Source organism: Hyposmocoma kahamanoa, unplaced genomic scaffold (genome assembly GCF_003589595.1).
Source record: "Hyposmocoma kahamanoa isolate Upper Pololo Valley unplaced genomic scaffold, ASM358959v1 80, whole genome shotgun sequence".
Lineage (NCBI taxonomy): Eukaryota > Metazoa > Arthropoda > Insecta > Lepidoptera > Cosmopterigidae > Hyposmocoma > Hyposmocoma kahamanoa.
In genome coordinates, this window is record NW_020654051.1 from 3,886,419 (window position 1) to 3,905,141 (window position 18,723).

The 18,723-nt window shown below is 37.9% G+C and overlaps 2 protein-coding genes across 2 annotated transcripts in view; one reads left to right on the forward strand and one right to left on the reverse strand.

Moving 5' to 3' along the window:
• LOC113233926 (prominin-like protein) overlaps positions 1 to 11,583 on the forward strand; it is a 132,791-nt gene extending 121,208 nt beyond the window's left edge. Inside the window, exons 15-17 of the mRNA XM_026469161.1 lie at positions 7,708 to 7,872; positions 8,056 to 8,136; positions 8,831 to 11,583. Of these exons, the coding sequence (XP_026324946.1) occupies positions 7,708 to 7,872; positions 8,056 to 8,136; positions 8,831 to 8,843 (259 nt within the window). The 3' untranslated portion in view covers positions 8,844 to 11,583. The remainder of the gene's footprint in view (positions 1 to 7,707; positions 7,873 to 8,055; positions 8,137 to 8,830) is intronic.
• A 1,665-nt stretch (positions 11,584 to 13,248) lies between these two features.
• The window catches only part of LOC113233927 (sodium-independent sulfate anion transporter-like), a 118,090-nt gene continuing 112,615 nt past the window's right edge, over positions 13,249 to 18,723 (reverse strand). The window contains exons 5-9 of the mRNA XM_026469162.1: positions 17,129 to 17,333; positions 16,922 to 17,036; positions 16,501 to 16,823; positions 15,482 to 15,704; positions 13,249 to 13,507 (exon numbers count right to left, since the gene is read on the reverse strand). Coding sequence (XP_026324947.1) covers positions 13,506 to 13,507; positions 15,482 to 15,704; positions 16,501 to 16,823; positions 16,922 to 17,036; positions 17,129 to 17,333 — 868 coding nt within the window. The 3' untranslated portion in view covers positions 13,249 to 13,505. The remainder of the gene's footprint in view (positions 13,508 to 15,481; positions 15,705 to 16,500; positions 16,824 to 16,921; positions 17,037 to 17,128; positions 17,334 to 18,723) is intronic.

The following is an 18,723-nucleotide window of genomic DNA, read 5'->3' on the forward strand; positions in this document are numbered from 1 at the left end:
ATCGCTTCTTTGATAGAGATCCTTTTTCAGTTATTAGATTCTGGTTAAAATGTAATTTAGCAAATAATGTAAGCAGAAAATGTAAAAGTTTATATATAATTATCTCGGCTAATGTGCGACGGAACCAAAAATATCTATGTATAATATGAAAGAAAATATGCATGTAATACTTTACTAATAAGAGCACGTATTGAATACTGTATTTATAGTTTAATAACGCATGTGCCCAGCATGTATGATGACAACAAACTGTTAACTTATTCTCAGTTCTTTCTGTTTCTTTTCTTCTTTTCTGTTACTCGATGGCAGGGCTCACACCGTCACTGTTAGGGCGCGCGCAAAGGTACATCCGAGGACGAGCCGACGCTAATCGCGTCGGTCCTCGGACGTATCTTTCACAAACGAGCGCTACGAACGATCGCGATAAAACGACGCGGCCGGAAGCCGGCATGTAACCGAGAAGGACGTTTGCACTGCGGCACGTATAGGGGCTCGAAGCGCAGCACGCTGGACATCGAGGGCAAGATCGCCGAGTGGCGCGGGCGCGCGCTGCCGTCGGCGCCGCCCGCGCCGCTGGCCCCGGGCGAGGCGCCCTTGGCCGGCGCCGCCGTGCGCGGCTCGCGCACGCAGCTGCTGCTGGACGGCCAGGACGTGGTCTGCCAGCTCGTGCCGCCGCCGGCCGCGCTCATCGACGACCTCAAGACGCGTCTGGACGCCAAGGACGAGGACAACGAGTCCGGCATTCACGAGTCCGAGTAGGCGCACGGCCCTGCCACTGTCGATATCGATTTTGTACGTTTACCTTGTCTTAGTGTTTAGGAGCTTCTTTCCTTGACAACTAAAGTAAACTCGTCGTCGAAGTTTAAATGTAAAATAAATATGTTGAATAAAAATAACAGAGCCACGTACGTGATGTTGTTCAATATATATTTATTTAACATATTTATTTACTTTAAAATAAAGAACTTGATTGTCGCATATGCGATGAAGGCTCGGAAAGTAATAGAGTTGATAAGCTATTTGTTGGTTTGTTATTTACTTAAATGTAATATTAAAAAATGTGATCTGTTTTCAAACATTCGGTGCAGGCAATTTGGAATCTTAACAAGGTTCTTTTTATAGACGAGCTGTCAAAATTGCCGTAACTAAAGTACATTGCTTTTTTATTTACGTATTTGTCTTCCAAAATCATTATGTACACTTATCAGTCCAAATGTGAAATTTATTCATATCAGATACGTAGAAAATGCAGATATTTCTGCACTTATTTTAATAAGTAAATATTTTATAAACCATACTTTGTTACTTTAGACACAATTTACATGCCATGAAAAGAATTCGTTCGTAACATAATAACCTTTATACCTGCAATTGTAATAACGTAACGTATAAAGTAAATACGATACCGTAGCTGCGGAAATTCCGCGAGAACGATTTCTTGCGAGAAAGATGTTGTTTGTCTGCCCGTATCTAGTTTGCACGTTACACAGTTGATATAAAACATAGTTCATGATGCTATGGTTCCAAAAATTTGCTTGATGTAAACCGAGTCTAACATTCGATATACTATTGACTGGTTTAACCCTGAAAGTAAGAACCCTTGTTCTAATTATACAGGATGATTTTAACAATCACTCTGTTATGTTAGTCATACCTTGTATAACTACATTAATGTCCATTGCTTCGCTTTATACATAACGAAAGACGTCCATTGCATCGCCTGCCTCGCCATACAGTTAAGTGAACTGGACATACACTGGATTTAATGTACATATAATACGTCATCATCCATACGTAGCTTCTCAATTGAGATGATGATTCGAATCCCATAGCGTCATGTACAATCGATGTCCTAAGATACCTGACCCTCTATCCGAGTTTTAGGTTCTGAGAGCCTTGAGAGTTCTTCCGCATTCAACAGAAAAGTGTAGAAATATTCCAGTTTTTTGGTTGTGTATTTATGGAATGTAATTGAAGATCAAATTGGCTTAAAAAGTTTCTAAAACGTCATCCGTTTTTGGTGCAATAAGGCTCAATTTTTTGGCTCGTATCTAGTTTGCACGTTACACAATTAATCACAAAGTTAATTATGCCATGTACAATATCGTTATAAAAATTCGTCTCCGTTCCGTTTCACCGCAATATAAATTGAGCCTAAGAAAGTCATGAAAATGAATCTTACGGCTCACAGCTTAAAGGTTAAGTTTGTTTAACACCTTTCTTCAGTCTGATCCACTTACAACCAAATAGTAAATTAGGGGGTCCGGTTTCTTATAGCATCGATTGTACTTAGTATTTTATATTATTAAACTAAGTTTTTTATATTTGTGATTGTTAATTAGCAATAAAAAAAACCGTTAAGAAAAGCATAATGATGAGTATGTCGTAGACCAATCCGATAAAATCTCTTCTTAGAGATGACCCGTGTCCAGACGCGTAATAGGTTGATAATGATGATGTACTCATTCACACCGAACAAAGTGATGTTTCTTTATACAAAATTCGTTATTAGAAAAAATATATATTCCTCATTTATATGGCACCTTTCGGGTAGAAATGTACGGTGGAAATTTCAAAGACTGGTTTAAATTTATATTTGAAAGACGGGTCAGCAAGGAAGCTATCTTAACCGTCATAGGTACAGGAAAATGGTGCCTAACTTAACCTAACCTTGCTAACCCCTCTCTATTGTCCACTATTTTTATTTGTATTATAAGTTAGGTACAAACTCGATGACCCCTTACAATTTTATCCGCACCATATACAAAATTTACCGAACCTTCACTTTGTAAATGTAAAATTAAAATCACGTTGTCTATGGATTCGTATACCTTTACTGGGTTTTTTATCTCTCAACAAGCTGCCAGTAAAGTAGTAAAACAGTTTGTTCATAATGATGAACTTCCCTTGTAGATTTTACCCAGTGAATGTCTTTTTTCAAAACCAGTATACTACAACGCAACGCTTGTACAACTTGATCTAAAAACGTAGGTATATAATACAAAATTATATTCATACTGTAAGTCAATATACGATTATAAGTTATAATGCAAAATCATATACCTGTAGACATTTGGAAAAACTTTATCGAAGTTTTGATACGATTGTATTATAAGGAACATTTGTACGAATTTACAATTGTTAATTAGGCGCACGCGCACATCAAGGGATAGAGGAGAATTCAATATTTTCTTACATCATATCACTACAACGTAGATAGGTTTTTCAACAGTAAGGGAACTAAAAACATCGTAGGAAAGATATTATCGTGCCGATTATTCAGTCTTACGCTATATTATAAAACATCTCTACGGATTACACAAACCTATAACAGTCCTGAACCACTTTTGATATTGTAGTTAATTTCCTACACGGTTAAACAATTAAACTCTTGTTTATATTAATGACTACATAGTAGTGGCGAAGGGTGAATGGGTAATTTTCAGGTTAATTTTCTCTGTAGAATATTATCATAAAGTATATGTATGTATAACATTCGAGTATGGTATCCTGAAATATATATTATTTAACATTTCACGATAATATATTCGAACATTTAAAATTAAATAATAAAAAATACCACCGCAATTAGGTAGAAAAATTAACTTGAATGTTACCAGAATATTTTAGTTAATGTGATATGCTCCAATGCAGGACGTTTTCCGTTCAATACTTACTAAGTTGAGAAATCAATTTCGACATGCCAATGGCTACCGTGCAATGTGGACCCTTTGCCACTGCCTTTAATGACGTGTGTGAATAGTAGTTGCTGATCGTAGACTCGTATAAATAAATAGCTCCTAAGTCCGACATTAAATGCGTATTCGGTGAATTATATCTCAAGCTGTTCTGTGTTAATAGACTATAATTGTATTGTATGATACTGTCTCATGTAATCAATACCCTGTGTTACTTAATAACTACCTAAGGTGTAGATTACGTGTTACGTAATGTACGAGAGACGGCTGAACAGTATCTGAGTGTTACTGAAAAAAATGATACTACTTGCTATTGTGGCGTAATATAAATTAAATTAATTTTTTTTTCAAAATTAGTGACACTCTTTCGTTTTTCGTGTGTTGTTTCCGACATGTGGCGAACGAAGAAAGCTAAATGTTTAAAAATTTACTACTTATTTTGCACAGAAAAATTCACAAGATCTGCTAACTCGTTCCGTAGTTGAGTTGGGAGAGCGGTAGCCACGGATAGGTCCAGCCGGATCGTGGGAATTTTTCTTCGTGTTTGTTCGATCATTGTACCAATAATAACAACTACTTTTTTATATACAGACTTATGACAACAAATGAAATAAGTATATTTCCATTGCAGGGATACTGAAAAAAAGTAGGCATGATTGTATATCTCATACTTTCTTCTTTTGTACTGGTTTTGGCGCTACAGAGTTCCCTTTAGTTTACTTGTAAGCCATTTGTTGATAAAAATTCGATTGATGCTTGCCCGCCGTGGCGGCAACAGTACTGTCTGCTACCGCTGGTTAAATCCCTTTGCGGGGTCCGGATGTTGCCTGACTACTCAGCAATCAATCAATAACTAATAATTACTGTATTATTTATGTACTATTTGTAAAAGCTATCAATAAAGTTATTATTATTACTTTTCAGTCGCCGCTCGTATATTAATAAGCGGACATTTTGATCTTAATATCTTTCTTATTTTGGAGATGGGTTTATTAATACGAGGCTTAATTGATTATAACGCTTGATTAACGTATACAAAGCCATTGTATCTTATGTATATCTATATTTGCCACAAATAATGTATTTTTAATAATAGTATAGAATTTATTAATACTCTGTATGTTATTGGAACCCTGTATAGTTAGCATTCATGAAATGATGCACTGCAGTGAATTGACGTAGGCTCGGAACGAGATTAGTTTGTCTCTATCTATATTTAGGCAGGCCTCAGAGCAGTGCGTAATTATGCAGTTACGTTAGAAAATAAGCAACATTTGATAGTGCTGGATTTTTGCAGCGGATATAAAAAAAATTATCGAAATCTTTAAGCACTGCACTCGTATTATACAAGGTGCCTCATGGTTATGGGACACGGAGGCAAAGTACATTAAATGTTATAGATAGGATGTTTTACTTCATGGACTTCGTTATTTTAAAAATAAAGGTACCTCCAGTGAACACTACACCAACTTTATTTTTGGTCCTTTTTTGTAATTTTTGTAAACAGCCATATTTATTCTCTGATATTATGCCCATGAATGTTGCGAAAAGAAACAAAAAATAAATATCGAAAAAAACAAAAAAAAACAATTTTGTGAAAAAATGAAATAAAGAACAAAATAAAAACAGAATAGGTCCAAATCGATCTGGTTATCGAACCGAATAGTAGGAAAAAGCACCTACATTTTTATAATGCCGATTGAGGACGAGGGGCCAATTGTAAGGATTAATTCCTAATAAGTAACATTATTATCTTAAATTAATGTGGTTAGTTCGATTCTTAGATGAAGCAAGTAACTTTTAAATGTACTTGAATGCAGTATTACGATAATGTAATAAAACAAGTAATGTACGTACACGCTTAGTAGTGGCTTGTATGTAGGCGCGTGTGACAATCAGCATTGTGCAACGCGAATGCATCGCGAGATAACGCGAATGTTTGCGTCCATACATGGCACGCGACGGGCGCGCACACATACAAGCCACACTGTAACGTTTGTATTAAGTTACCATACGTGTCTTAGGATGCTAACAGATTGACTTCATGCATTAACTGCATGCAGTCGATCTCGGTTGCGTGAAGTCGGCTTAGACTGCTTGCAATTCATGCGTGAAGTTGTTATTCGAGACCTCGACTGCGCGAAGTTGATTACGACTTCACGTATTAACTGCAAACATGCAGTCAAGTTGTTAGCAGCCTATTAAGGCGGTGTATACTATGGTATTACTTACTTTTAAAAATAATTTAATGTCACCGTGAAGCTAAATATTCTATGTACAATATTTAAAATACTTTTCCTCCGTGTCCGATTTGCATAATATGACATTTGCATTGTTGATACCAGATCACAAATTTACGAGTAATCAGCTTTTCCATATTTATTAGAAATTCTGTTACGGATTATACTGTACACGAGAAAGTATAGAGTACATTCCGTAACAGAATACAATACCTTTGCCATAAAATTAAACTGAAGGTTCTCCTTAGCGTAAAATGGTTTGTAATAGAAAATGTTACTTGTAACCGTTAGGTATCCATTCAAAATTGTCAAGCATTTTACGCGGTGGCTAACCACACCTATCACTGCAATTGAAGCAGAGGCACAAGACAATGAGCAGCACACTGTTACGTACTGCTCTGAGGTCATTATTACTTGTAGTTTTAAAGATTTATCAGTGGCGAAGAGTGGATATTAAAAGAGAAATCTATTGGGATAACAGTTCAACAGCACTTATGAGTGAACCACTGACTCGCCCACTTATGAGTGAACCACAAAAACAACCAATGAAAACAGCAAAAATCACTATTTATGTCCAAAAAACAAAGTATTTATATTATAAGGTATAATGCTACCAATTATAGGACGTCGCTCTTGCGCTGTCTACTAATGAGACACTCTATCTTTCTCGCTTGCACCTGTGCATTTGGCACATGGAGACATGGAGCTTTTATCATAGAAGTGAAAGACAGGTGTTCAGCAGGCAGTACTTTGCTATGGGTAAAGGACGTAGACGCTAGACGCTTCTTGCTTCGTCGGATAAAATAATCAGGCGTTTCATTTATTCATATTATGTCAAAATGATATTGATATAAATTAGTCTGTTATACATTATATCTCGAATAACCTATTTGCTAATGCAATGGACAATAGACTCTTCGCCTCTGGTATTCATAACAATTCGAATTGTGCTTGTGGTAACATAAGGTTGTTTTATGTCCAGTATTGTAACGCGTAATTTTCGAATTTTTCTACTCGTATCTTTATAGATTAAGACATTGTACTTTGTAATACGGTGCACATACGAAACTATGTACTTGTTTCTCAATTATAATATAACTACACTATTTGTAATAATATTTAAAACTGTTCTTCTATCAGACACGGTCGTGTTATGATTTAAGGTCGACAAGATTTGACAATATCCAAGAATCAAAATAGAACTTGTCTGCTTTATTTTGGTGTTACAGTAGTTTTTGCAGTACTGTTTTGTATTATGTATGTAGTATAATTAAGTGTGCAGTGTTGTGACTGAGGCGTATGCCCTAGGACTTCAGGCAGCTGAGAATCAACCGGCTAGAATTGGTAACACTAACGTTAATTACCACAATTTTGCTTCGTAATATTTATTTCAGCAGATTTTGTACCTTATTTTTTTGCTGTCGGGTGCGTGTCTAACAACGCTTCATTGTGATGATATCCTTTGCGTATAATAATATGGTCACGGATTAATGCATGCTCGCTCGCTATTGTTCCTTTTGCTTACTCTTACGCTGTGTTGTTTTTCATTTAATGTAAATGTTTGTAAATGAGAATAGAGTCTGTAACACTCAGTTTTATTTTTTATTTAATTGACTCCGTTCTCGTTTAGTAAGGTGACAATTTCTACTATAGAAAAATGGTACATAAAAAAAAGAAATACGACATATCAAGTCGTGCTAATGATAAATGGTGTACCAGTTTTCTAAATAGTCCAATGAACACAGATTCAGGGTTGTGGGGTGTTGCAGCGCCTACAAGGCAGAGAAGCGAACATCGCGTGAGGCTCGGCGTGGCGGCAGCAGCGCGGGGGGCGGCGGGGAGGCGCGCGGGGAGAGACGCCAGGGGGCCACGCCCGCCGTGGCGGCGCCTCTCGACGCACACCACGCGCGCAGATATAATGATATGGCGCCAAAGTGAGTACATACCGCCATGATACACTATAGTCTGCCAACGCCACCTATCGTCCGATCCGATGAATTTCGCAAGCCCTTAATGCACGATTGGACGATTAACGGCGCTAGGTACATTCATGCATGTGTCGCAAGCGGACTCGCACCAAGAACGGCAGGGTAACGGTGTCGGTGTGTGGGTTGCAGGCACTGGGAAGAAGGCCCTCCCCGCTACCACGGGCCTACTGAGTACGAGCGCCCCCCGCCATACTACTATCCCGGACCAACGTGAGTACCCTTCCAATCCGCACTCGTGCAAACACCTTCCTGCATATCAACCTGTGTCCTTCGTACACCCGATTGCGCTTTCGAAGTAGTATGTTTCGGCCCTGGTACTTAATTTCAAAATGCATGAGCACGTATAATCGGCTTATATCTATCAAAGATTTAGATTTCGTATATGTGAAATCTTTATTTGTTCATCAAATAAAAGGTTTTACATCATCGTATTAGACTGACTTCCAAACCAGTGTGATACAGTATCATCGGAGCCGGAAGACACAATTACTAGAGATATTTCACAGGTTTCTCTATTGCACAGAGTTTAAGTTGTTTTGTCATTCTGTTGGCTTACTTTGTTTTACTCAAATAAGTCCCATAATGGTGTTGCAATGTTGTTTATTTAAGTACAATAAAAAGTGGCGAAGATAGCAACGCATTTTGACCCATTAAAAGATTATTTATAAAAAGGCGCACATTATTCACTTGCAAGGCTAGCATGACAGGGCGCGACTAGCGCGAGAGCGACATGTAGGGCGAGTTACTGCTATGCTCGCGCACATCTCTTTCTGTCGTGTTAGACCTACAGTACCCTTATTTTTATCACGGTATGGTTTGTCTGGCTCGAAGAACCAATGATAATTTACATTACATTACAAGTAAACAGAACGCCCGTTTAAAATGTCGTAACATATTTTTTCAGTGATAGACAGTAAACTGGCGCTAACGGATCTCGACGACGACCTACTAAAGTACTGAGGCCTTTCCCCGCCACCCCATCCTTCTTCAAAAACGTACAACGCAAATATGGAAACAGAGGAAATTATAATATTTTTACACTAACATGCGTATAAGCTGCTATACTATTAGGTGGCTCTTTATAACTTGCGTGGAAAACTTGGGTCATTTTAAATCGTTCCGTCGTTCATTGTTCACTCATTCGTTCTTCCTCCGATTGGCCAAAATATTTGTTTGAAAATTGTCAAGAAAATAGTCAATGCAATTCCAATCTCCGCCTTTTTTGAACGAATGAATGAATGAAAGTACGAAACGCCATTTTGTTTGACCTGAAATCAATGTTGTGAATAAATATTTACTGTAGAACCATATACAACTTATATTAAGGTATAAATTCCAATGATGTCAAAAATTATGAACTTTACATTCGGCGACTTGATTTACACTACTAGCACACGTATGCGACGTAGGCTACTTAACAGTTCAACACAGTTTAAAGTCGCCATATGTAAATGACTAGTTGTAATCAATGTTATTCAAGTAATTTAAATATTACTTTATACTATTAGTGCTATAAGTCTGGAGTTAGGTCTCAGTCACAGTAACTGCCATATTTTGATTGGCCAAAAGTTTCGGCTCAAAGTTGCTAGGGTAAGGGCTCTTCCTAGGAAGAGCTCGTTTGGCTTTAAATCTTTTCAGAAGTTAATACTTTATATTGTTTATTAGTAGCGGGAGTGCCGCACAAATTTCATTTCTATATCTCAGAGATTCTGTTTTATTGTAGCTTATTAGAAATTCTTTAGAGTAATATTGGTACTTCTTCGCGTTTTCGTATAGTGTCTCAATACACGTGGAAACGAAAGGGGTTATAAGTAGTAAATACCACTCGTTCATCACGTTAACCATCACGGCGACGAGATTGTAATGCATTTATATTTAAATTAGAGTTACGAATTTTACTCTTTATTAATCTAAGTAACTTAAGTAGAAAGGACTGCGGTAAGGACGCTATGCCAAACTCAATTCATTACACATTAATTAAGTTTCTATATATTCTAGCCAGCGTGAAAGAAGCTTTATATTCCTTTATTTGTATAAAATTTTTAAATGAAACAATAATTTTTTCGTAACATTCAGTGTTAAATTTTTTAGAGTAACTTTCACGCTTAGCATAAATTATATTAGTTAATTAAATAATTTTGGTTAGTGCTAGTCTACTTACACTAGCCGTTACGTCATATCTTATTTTAGTTAAAATTTGTGATTATCCAATTTAGTTAATTGTAATTTTAATAATTTTTAAACTAGCTACGTTTTTTAATTGTTGACATGACTGCGAGCGAAGTGCAAACGTCTTTTTGGTGTATTGTAAAATGTGTCATATGTACTCGTTAGTTAGGCCCTTTTTCAATTATTCATGTCTAATGCCAAATAACATTTATAAGATAGGATTTGGTTGGGTCCCAGTAATATTGTTTTAAATGTCTATGGTGCTTATTTCGATGAAATGACTTGGTTATTTTTTTCGTGTAGCGGTATACGTTACAAAAAGGAGCGAACGTTGAGAGTCAAACTCCAGTTGTTAAGCACGGAGTACCGCGCTCATACTAAGTTCGGGCTCCAAAAATTTGCATAGAAAACAAAGCTATTAATTAGTATGATGCGCTTGCTGGGGCGTGATGGCAAATGAGGTTTGAGGTTTAGGCGACAGAATCTTCGAGATTTTTTCCGTGCTTTTATGGAAAATGCAAACATGTATGATAATGTATAAAACAACGAGTTTTGCCGAATAAAACGGAGAAATGCTAAAGTCACGTGTTATGCTTATTTCAGTGAATTCAGAACTTTAAAAGGCTCCTCTGTAAACTTGGCAATTTCGACATACGATACGTTACGTTGGGAGAGGTTGAGATATATATTCTTGCAATTTTCTAATACAGGAAAATCTGAAGAACTGTTCTATCGCCGCGTGCGCTGGGTCTGTAGACACCTTTGATCTCTTGCTGACTGCACTGTCTTCCCGCCTCGTTTACAATTTACATTTTTATTGAGAAAACCCTTTACTCTTACTATAAAATTTTCTGCTCACTTTATCCTAGACTCGAATTTACACTGTTGAGTTTAGAACTTTTTGTAGAATCCTTTTTTGTAAGGGATTTTTAATTGTTAGTTAAAATTCGGAGCAAAATTACCTAGTAAGTTAATGCAAAAAGAACCGAAATAAAAATTGATCTCTGTCATGTGGATTGTAGTGAATAAAATTAATGAATGTGTTATATGCATACGAGTGTAGTAATGTAATATTGCTTGTGAATTTTTACAACAAAATTGATACATGAAGCTGTAACCGCTGCTCAATTGTTGTGCGGTTCTATGCGCTCGAAGCAACCGGGGCTCTTGCTCCGCGTTTAGTAATTATAAAAGTCACGAATAAATTGCTCCACGCGCGTACTATCTGTGGTACTAGAGTTGTGTCTAACGCACCCACAATAAATGTGTCTAAAGACCTTACATGCGGTTGATACGCATTCGTAGTAGATACGCGTGCGGAGCAAAATTTGCGTGCAGGAAAAAGGCCGTTATTGTTTTAAAATTTATTTATTTATTCTCTACGTAGAGAATGGCAGAGCGATGGTTGTATAGCACGTTAAAGATCGATCTAGGCATAATGGTTCATACGTATTAGAGTTCTAGGTTCATGGCTGGAAGTGGTACATAGAACTGAGAACGCATCAGAAGCCTTTAACAGTTACCAAAGAGATAGGCACCGGTGGTCAAAAGGAAGTTGAAACTCACTTCTATTATTGATAATTTTATCTAGCTTTGTGTACGTCAATATGTTGCTTACCGTGCTTTGATGCGTACTTTGTTCACTTAACACATTACTAATTTCGTCCAGTACGAACTTAATATTTGAAATAGGTGCCTATAGAAAAACTTTATTGTTTTCTCGATTATTATGAGGTACTCGTGAAAACAACAATTATAAACATCTTGTCCGACTCCCACTGGAGTAGGTAGATACTATGAACCTCCAACTTTCTCTTAAAAATTGTACCGTGGTCTACGAAACACCCCGTATTACGATTCCATAAGAAAAGTGTCGTGTTAAGATGTACCACTCGTTGTATAGACTTGTAAAAGCGCAAAGAGAATCGATATCAATGCTGTCTGTACACGTGAGTGAAAGAGATAAGTATATTGCTATCTGTTATCTTCGCGAAGTAAGTTAGGCTTGGTGCAGTGAGTTAAAACTAGGATAGATATAGTGATTGTAACGTATTGTACCGTAATTCCGTACTGTATGGTAACATAGTATGTAATAATGTAAGGTAGTGTATGTGTTTTTAAGAGCGTCGCAGTACCGCGAAGGCTGTGTATCGCAGATCTGGAGTGTTGCCACGAATGTAAAGGATAAATACATTTCATTATCTTCATATTTGTTTTTGTTATTTCCTCCTTATCCTTTGTGTACAGCGATGTTCTAAGATGCCTGACCCCTAACCATCGAGTATATAACCAGAAATAGAGACGAAATAAGGGACATCCATCCCTGGCAACACATCAGGCAAATGGGCCTTTTATCAATTTTAAATATCAATTCTCGTTTGCGCTGAAATAACAAATTAGAAAACGAAATAGTATAGCGCCAACCACTGACCTGTGTGTGTACGTCTCCATATATTCCATAAACATTCTGTATTTATTGTAATAAAACAATTGGGGGCGTTCCATTCAGTGGTGTGAGAAACAGCAAAACATCTAATTACAAAACAATCTGAATCACATTTCATCGGTAATTAAATATGAACTATGTAATTTTTCAATTTTCATCGATTATAGTAAAGATCAAGTTGAACTGGTCGATTGAAGTGAAACAATTGACGACACCCGTTAATTGTTTCGAATTCGGGCTGGCCAATCGGAGCGCAGTTGTCACCTTAATGATTTGGCAGAATAGTTTTCAAATATGACATTTCGTTTATTTATTTCTGGCTTTATACTCGATGCCCCTAACCGACCATTTGTGACCGTCAGGATGGCTGGTCGCCTGTGGCGCCTGGCACTGAGTGTATATTCAAAAATTGCTACCTATTTGCTACTATTTGCTACCTTTTCTAAATAATTGCTACCTATGATATATTCTGAGAAATTAAAAAAAATTTTTGACCAGCCATTCTGACGTCAGGATGGCGGGTCGCCTCTTTGTTCAGCATGAAGGGAGCAGATTTTCCAGAAGTATGTATTACCAATAATTGCTACCTATTTGCTACCTTCACGAAATAAAGGTATATCCTTCGTATCTACATTAGTTTCGTTCTGAGTAGATGATGTGAGCCATGTGCTTGGTGGTAAGCGACACGCTTGTCCGTAGCCTGTCCAGGGTATCCCGGACTTAGTAATTAAAATCCCAAATTAACCAACACTCTTTATTTTCAATAGTCAAAAACACTCAGACGCATTCTCTCTTGTTAACCTTACATACTAAAGTATTGCCTAACTAAGAGATACGTAGACATGGTACAAGTGCAGCTTGGTAGGTACTATTACAAATAGATAATACGCTAATAAATACTGGTGTAGTGGAATCGCGGCTAGTTTTGGAGATCAGGGCACACAGGGCGGCAGCGGCGGCGGTGCTCTGTGGGTAGAAAAAGGGTGATTATTTCAAGGTGTACGAAGGTGTAGTTAGGTATTTATTATTGACACAAAGATCGAACAGTAAAACTAAAATCGTTCCATTCGATTGGACTTGAACCAGCTTCTGTCGCCTCAACGTGGCTACTTTAAAAATCTAAAGTGGTATATAGTAAAAACATAATATTCTATAAAAGAAATATAGTTACATACTTGTTACTTAATAATTAATAATAAAATAAACTGGAGTTTGATTTCTTGTCAGACAAGAAGCCTAAATATTATATATCTTACTCTAAATATTTCTTTGATTTCATTTTACGCACACACTCAACCCAGGCGCTAGGGAAACCCTGTGTCGCCAGTGCTATGGACACACACGTACACAACCACAAATGACACCCAAACTCACGAGAGAAATAAATGCAGGCCATACAAATATTTTCAGTGTTTCTGCGTGGCAGATCAGCATGGCAACCATTCGTGTCACGGCGGCAGTTAGCACCGAAAGCCAAATAGTTAAATAGGATTTTCTTATCAATAAGGAATTCAACGGTTTGAAGGAAAACATCATGAATTCAGGGATCGGAATAGGTAGACTTTTTTTACCTAAACTTCGAGGAACATAGATATGGAGACTGCCTTACGACAATATTTTTTAGGTCCTGGACCTTTTCGGGCAGGTATACTATATTTATCTTAACTTTGCGACGCACAGAGGGTCGGATCTGCGATATTGCGGACATTGGATTTTTTTTCACGATACCTCTAAAAAAATGCCAATCGAGAGATCTTATTATCCTAATTAAATTTGTTATATCACATTTTGCCATAAATCTAATAGTTTAGTAGGAAAAAATAAAATGTGTATTTTTTGTACTGGACAATAACTTTAGTGCCCCATCGTTACAAAGTCTTAGTCGATCCAGTCTTGGAATTACTACAGACGTATTATTAAACATATCTACTATAGATTTGCCTATTCACTACTTATACGCGTCAGAAAATGTGCAATATAAGCAGTGAATTTAAGATTTATGACAAATGTGATATGACAATATTTAGTTAGGACAATAGGATCTCTCGATTGGCATTTTTTTTAGAGACCCACTGTATCGTAAAGTTAAGATAAATATAGTGTACCTGCCTGTCCCCAATTATGTCGATTTTTAAAGTGCTTCAGTGATTTCCCGAATCTCGAACAGGTCCAGGTCCTAAAAAATATTGTCGTAAGGCAGTCTCCATTTCCTGTCTATGTTACTCGAAGTTTAGGTAAAAAAACTCTACCTATTCCGATTCCGACATGCAGGTTTCATCATGAATCAATCGTAGAAGGTTCACAAGCAGAGATGGGCAGTGGGTTAAACCCACTCAACCCGACCGGGTTTAATCCATTTCTCTTCAAAATGGTGAGAAGAGACGGCGAGTACGGAATTTGATATAATTTCATACTTATTACAAATTTCGACGTTAAAAACTGTTTTAAGACGAAAAAGAAGCAACTCCAGACAATCCCGCCTTGCAATCTTATGGATTTTCACTAATGATTCGATTTTTATGAAGTGCATACGATTTAACGATTTTTTGTACCGATTTAGCGAATAAGTAAACCGACACTTCTATTCTAGATCAGAAAGCAATCAACATTTTGTGATAATATCATTCAATTCTCGATTTATAACAATTATTTAATTGGAAATAGTTTTTGCCTTTGATGGGATTGGGCATTAACAAAGCGCCGGGTTAAAACCCTAGCTTGGATGGGCTTGCTTGGCTTGGGAAACATTCGGAGCACACAAAGGACACATGCCCAGTAATGGGACGTATAAGAATTTCCTGTCGTAAACTAGCCTAGATGCTCCTCACGTGTGTGTAAAAGCACCTTAGTGCACAAAAATTTGTTGAACTGGTATGGTTGCACTTTTACTAGATAATCTTTGGGCTACCAAAAGTTGCCACTTTAAGGTGGTATACCAACACGTAGGCGCGGGAGTCTTGGCGTCTCCAGTAGCTGCAACGTTTTGCTGCTCGGCGCGCCGTTGCGCCTGCAGCAGCAGCTGGTCCAGATCGGCGCGGCAGGCGCAGTGCAGGAACTCGCGCGGTCGCACGCCGCGGAACACCTCTGCCAGAGACGGCTTTACGTTGTAGAAGATTATCGTCTGCCCGCGCGCATGGAAGTCATCGATCAGAGACTTGATGCCCTGCACAGAGAATAATCGAATTGTCAAGTTCAAAGTTTTTTTTGCAGGATGAAGTCGCTCGGACTCTCTTAGTTATTAGGTCCTACACACTACAGCCATGGCTGAACGAATGGGTTCTCCATGCATTTGATTGATTAAAGTGTTCCTGCATCTGCGAGAGTATAAGGGCAGCCTTATTCTGTTATCGAAGAAATTACAAAACAATGGAAGTGCCGTAAGCCTCGATTACGATCAGAATCGCTGTCGCCAAAAGTCACAAAATCATATGATAAATGCTATGAAATCTTGATAATGAATGGTCGTAGATTATAATTTAAAAAGCAGTAACAAATTCTGAACTGCTAATATAATTGAAACTTGCAAGTTACGACGTTTTGACTTCATATTGAAATTTCAATCAATGTGTTGCCATCTAGCGGTCAATAACTGAACAACGAAGAACGTGTAAAATTCGAGATATTTACTAAGTTCTCCAAAAAGAATCGACCATATTGCAGCGGTATAAAATTTACATTCGTTTCTTGCAACAAAAAAAATTATTAAATATTATTAAAATTACATAAAATAAGACTTAATATATGTAAGACTATCATGGACTTGCACTCAAAAGTAACCAAAAATAAGGCATTTTTCCACGATTTCCGAGGTTTTGCGTGAGATAATTGACACGCGATACGATTTAGCGCACTGGCTCAAGTATGTGAAACTCCGCGTACTGTTGGCATACGTGCTACGCCCACTAAGCACTTCTACTGTATTTACAGTTCTGTGCGCGGCGAACAATTCTGAAACGTACCTTGGCAGCAGTGAAATCAGCAGCTTGTACGTGCGTCGCATCAATAACCAGAGGCACGCGTGGCGCGTCAGGGTGCCGTTCAGCAGCTTTACGCAGCGCCCGACGCACAAACTCGGCCGAAGGGAAAGCTAGTGCACGGTCCACCACGGCCACGACATGTTGCACACCATGTGTGCTCACCGCCTGCGTCACCCGCACTGCTGGCCGTGCAGATGCATACAAAAGGAATACGAGGTTGACGCCGATGCCAATCACGATGCCGAGTTCCAGTCGTGTTAGGAGGCATGCGGCGAATGTTACCACGGCAGGGATTATGTCCAATTCTGCGAACAAAAATCCAAGACTTTGTGAATTTCCAAATCTTACAGCAAAAAATTAAGATCACTCACATCCGTTTGAAACCAACTTTTCAATCACTCACTTTTGGTCCTCCAAATGGGCTTGAAGACGTGTAGCTCCATCATAAAGACTACAGCGGCGATGATTACCGCTGCCAGAGACGCTTTCGGAATGTAGAAGAAATATGGAGTAAAGTACTGGAAATTTACAAAACGTTCGTATTAATACCCTACAAGTAAACGGTATGATAGTTGACTGTAGTGAACAAAATGTACAAGAAAAAAAGTACCTGTAGCGATAACAAAACGAGTGCACCGGTATATAGGCCTCCTGCGGTGGTAGCGACACCCGAAGCGTGGTTGACTGCACCTCGTGACAGAGCACCAGACACCGGCATGGACTCTACTAGTGCAGATGCGATATTGCACACGCCCAGAGCCAGCATTTCTTGAGTTGCGTCTACGTACTTGCCCTCCGCTGTGAACAGTGTATATGCAGGGTTCCGTCATTCGCTCAAGGTTACGCGATAAGTGCTTACTGCTGAGTGTACCGACGTCGATACAAGTCTTATATTTATGAGCATTCGGCTCCGCACAACTGCACACGGCGGGCAACTTTATTTCCACCTCTCTGAGCGCGTCTTTAGGTTCCATTTTCCTCGTAGTGAGCGCCTGGTGCCATTTGTCAGATTTAGTAGGCTGTAATACGAGTGCCGTAGGTATTTTCGTTTCGTAATTTGTATGAGAGTGTGTTACGTAGTAACTAATTAAGTAATCTGTGGTGTAGGTCCTTAGAGTGAGAGTATTGTCAAAAAAGCGAAATCAAACATGAAATTTTAAATTACGAACAAAACGTTTGCATGCCTAGATGGTCAGCGACTTACTGAGTTTACTGTATGTACAGTCAGCGACTCTGTAGATACAGAACGTTGTCCTTATGGATAGCAAATTTGGTTTACGAATTCCTCATAGCATTCTCTATGATACCGTATATCAAAAATGTCTTTTTTAATATTAATACGAATTTTGATAGTTTTATTGTACAGACATAGATGTGTGTCTAAGATTTATTGGATTGTATGTTGATGGCTATGATAATTGGTTAGTATACGAAACACTTAAACCTGGTTTCAAAATTTAGCACGTACGTGTAAGGCGGCCTCCGCGGTCCGTGATTTAAAAAATTTGCTCTTATAGCTGACTGTCACGACAGCCATACACCGGTCCCACCCTTTCATATTAATAAGAGCAGTCCAATGGCCTTGGAATTATCTACGTCTAGCATTTGATGTATATATAAGTTGAGATGACAATGACGCGACAAAATTCCAAATGTGCTTATAAATCAATCGAAATGATGAACAACAAAATATATGATTTTCGATTTTTTTCCAAAAGTTATATGAAGAGCGTTGCTGTTTTACTAGTGGAACAAGTTGATAAGAAATATATTAGTGCCAGTTTTGACTATCGAGATTTATTACGCTCGTTACGTATTGTGCAATTTTCTTACAAATTACCTATCATTTTCATAGCCCAATCAAAATGTTTTACGTTCCACAATAATTGTTAAAAAAACCGATCATTAGGTAATGTGTGTGCAAATACCAATATACCAGCAGATTTTTTTTAATTTTTTTTATAAAGGCATTTCTGTATTGCTTTAGATCTTTGAAAATAAACCCCTATCTAAACAGTCTCGAAACTATTCGGTACAAAGTCAATAATGACATTAACTTCGACCACTCCGGCGGCGTAATACTATCTGTTCGTTCTTGGCTCCGCTTAAAGTTACAAAACATATTACGTGTAGATCTATTTCTTCAACATCGTCAACTCATTCTGTCATAATGCAAATACAAAGATCCAGCTGGAATTGAACCAG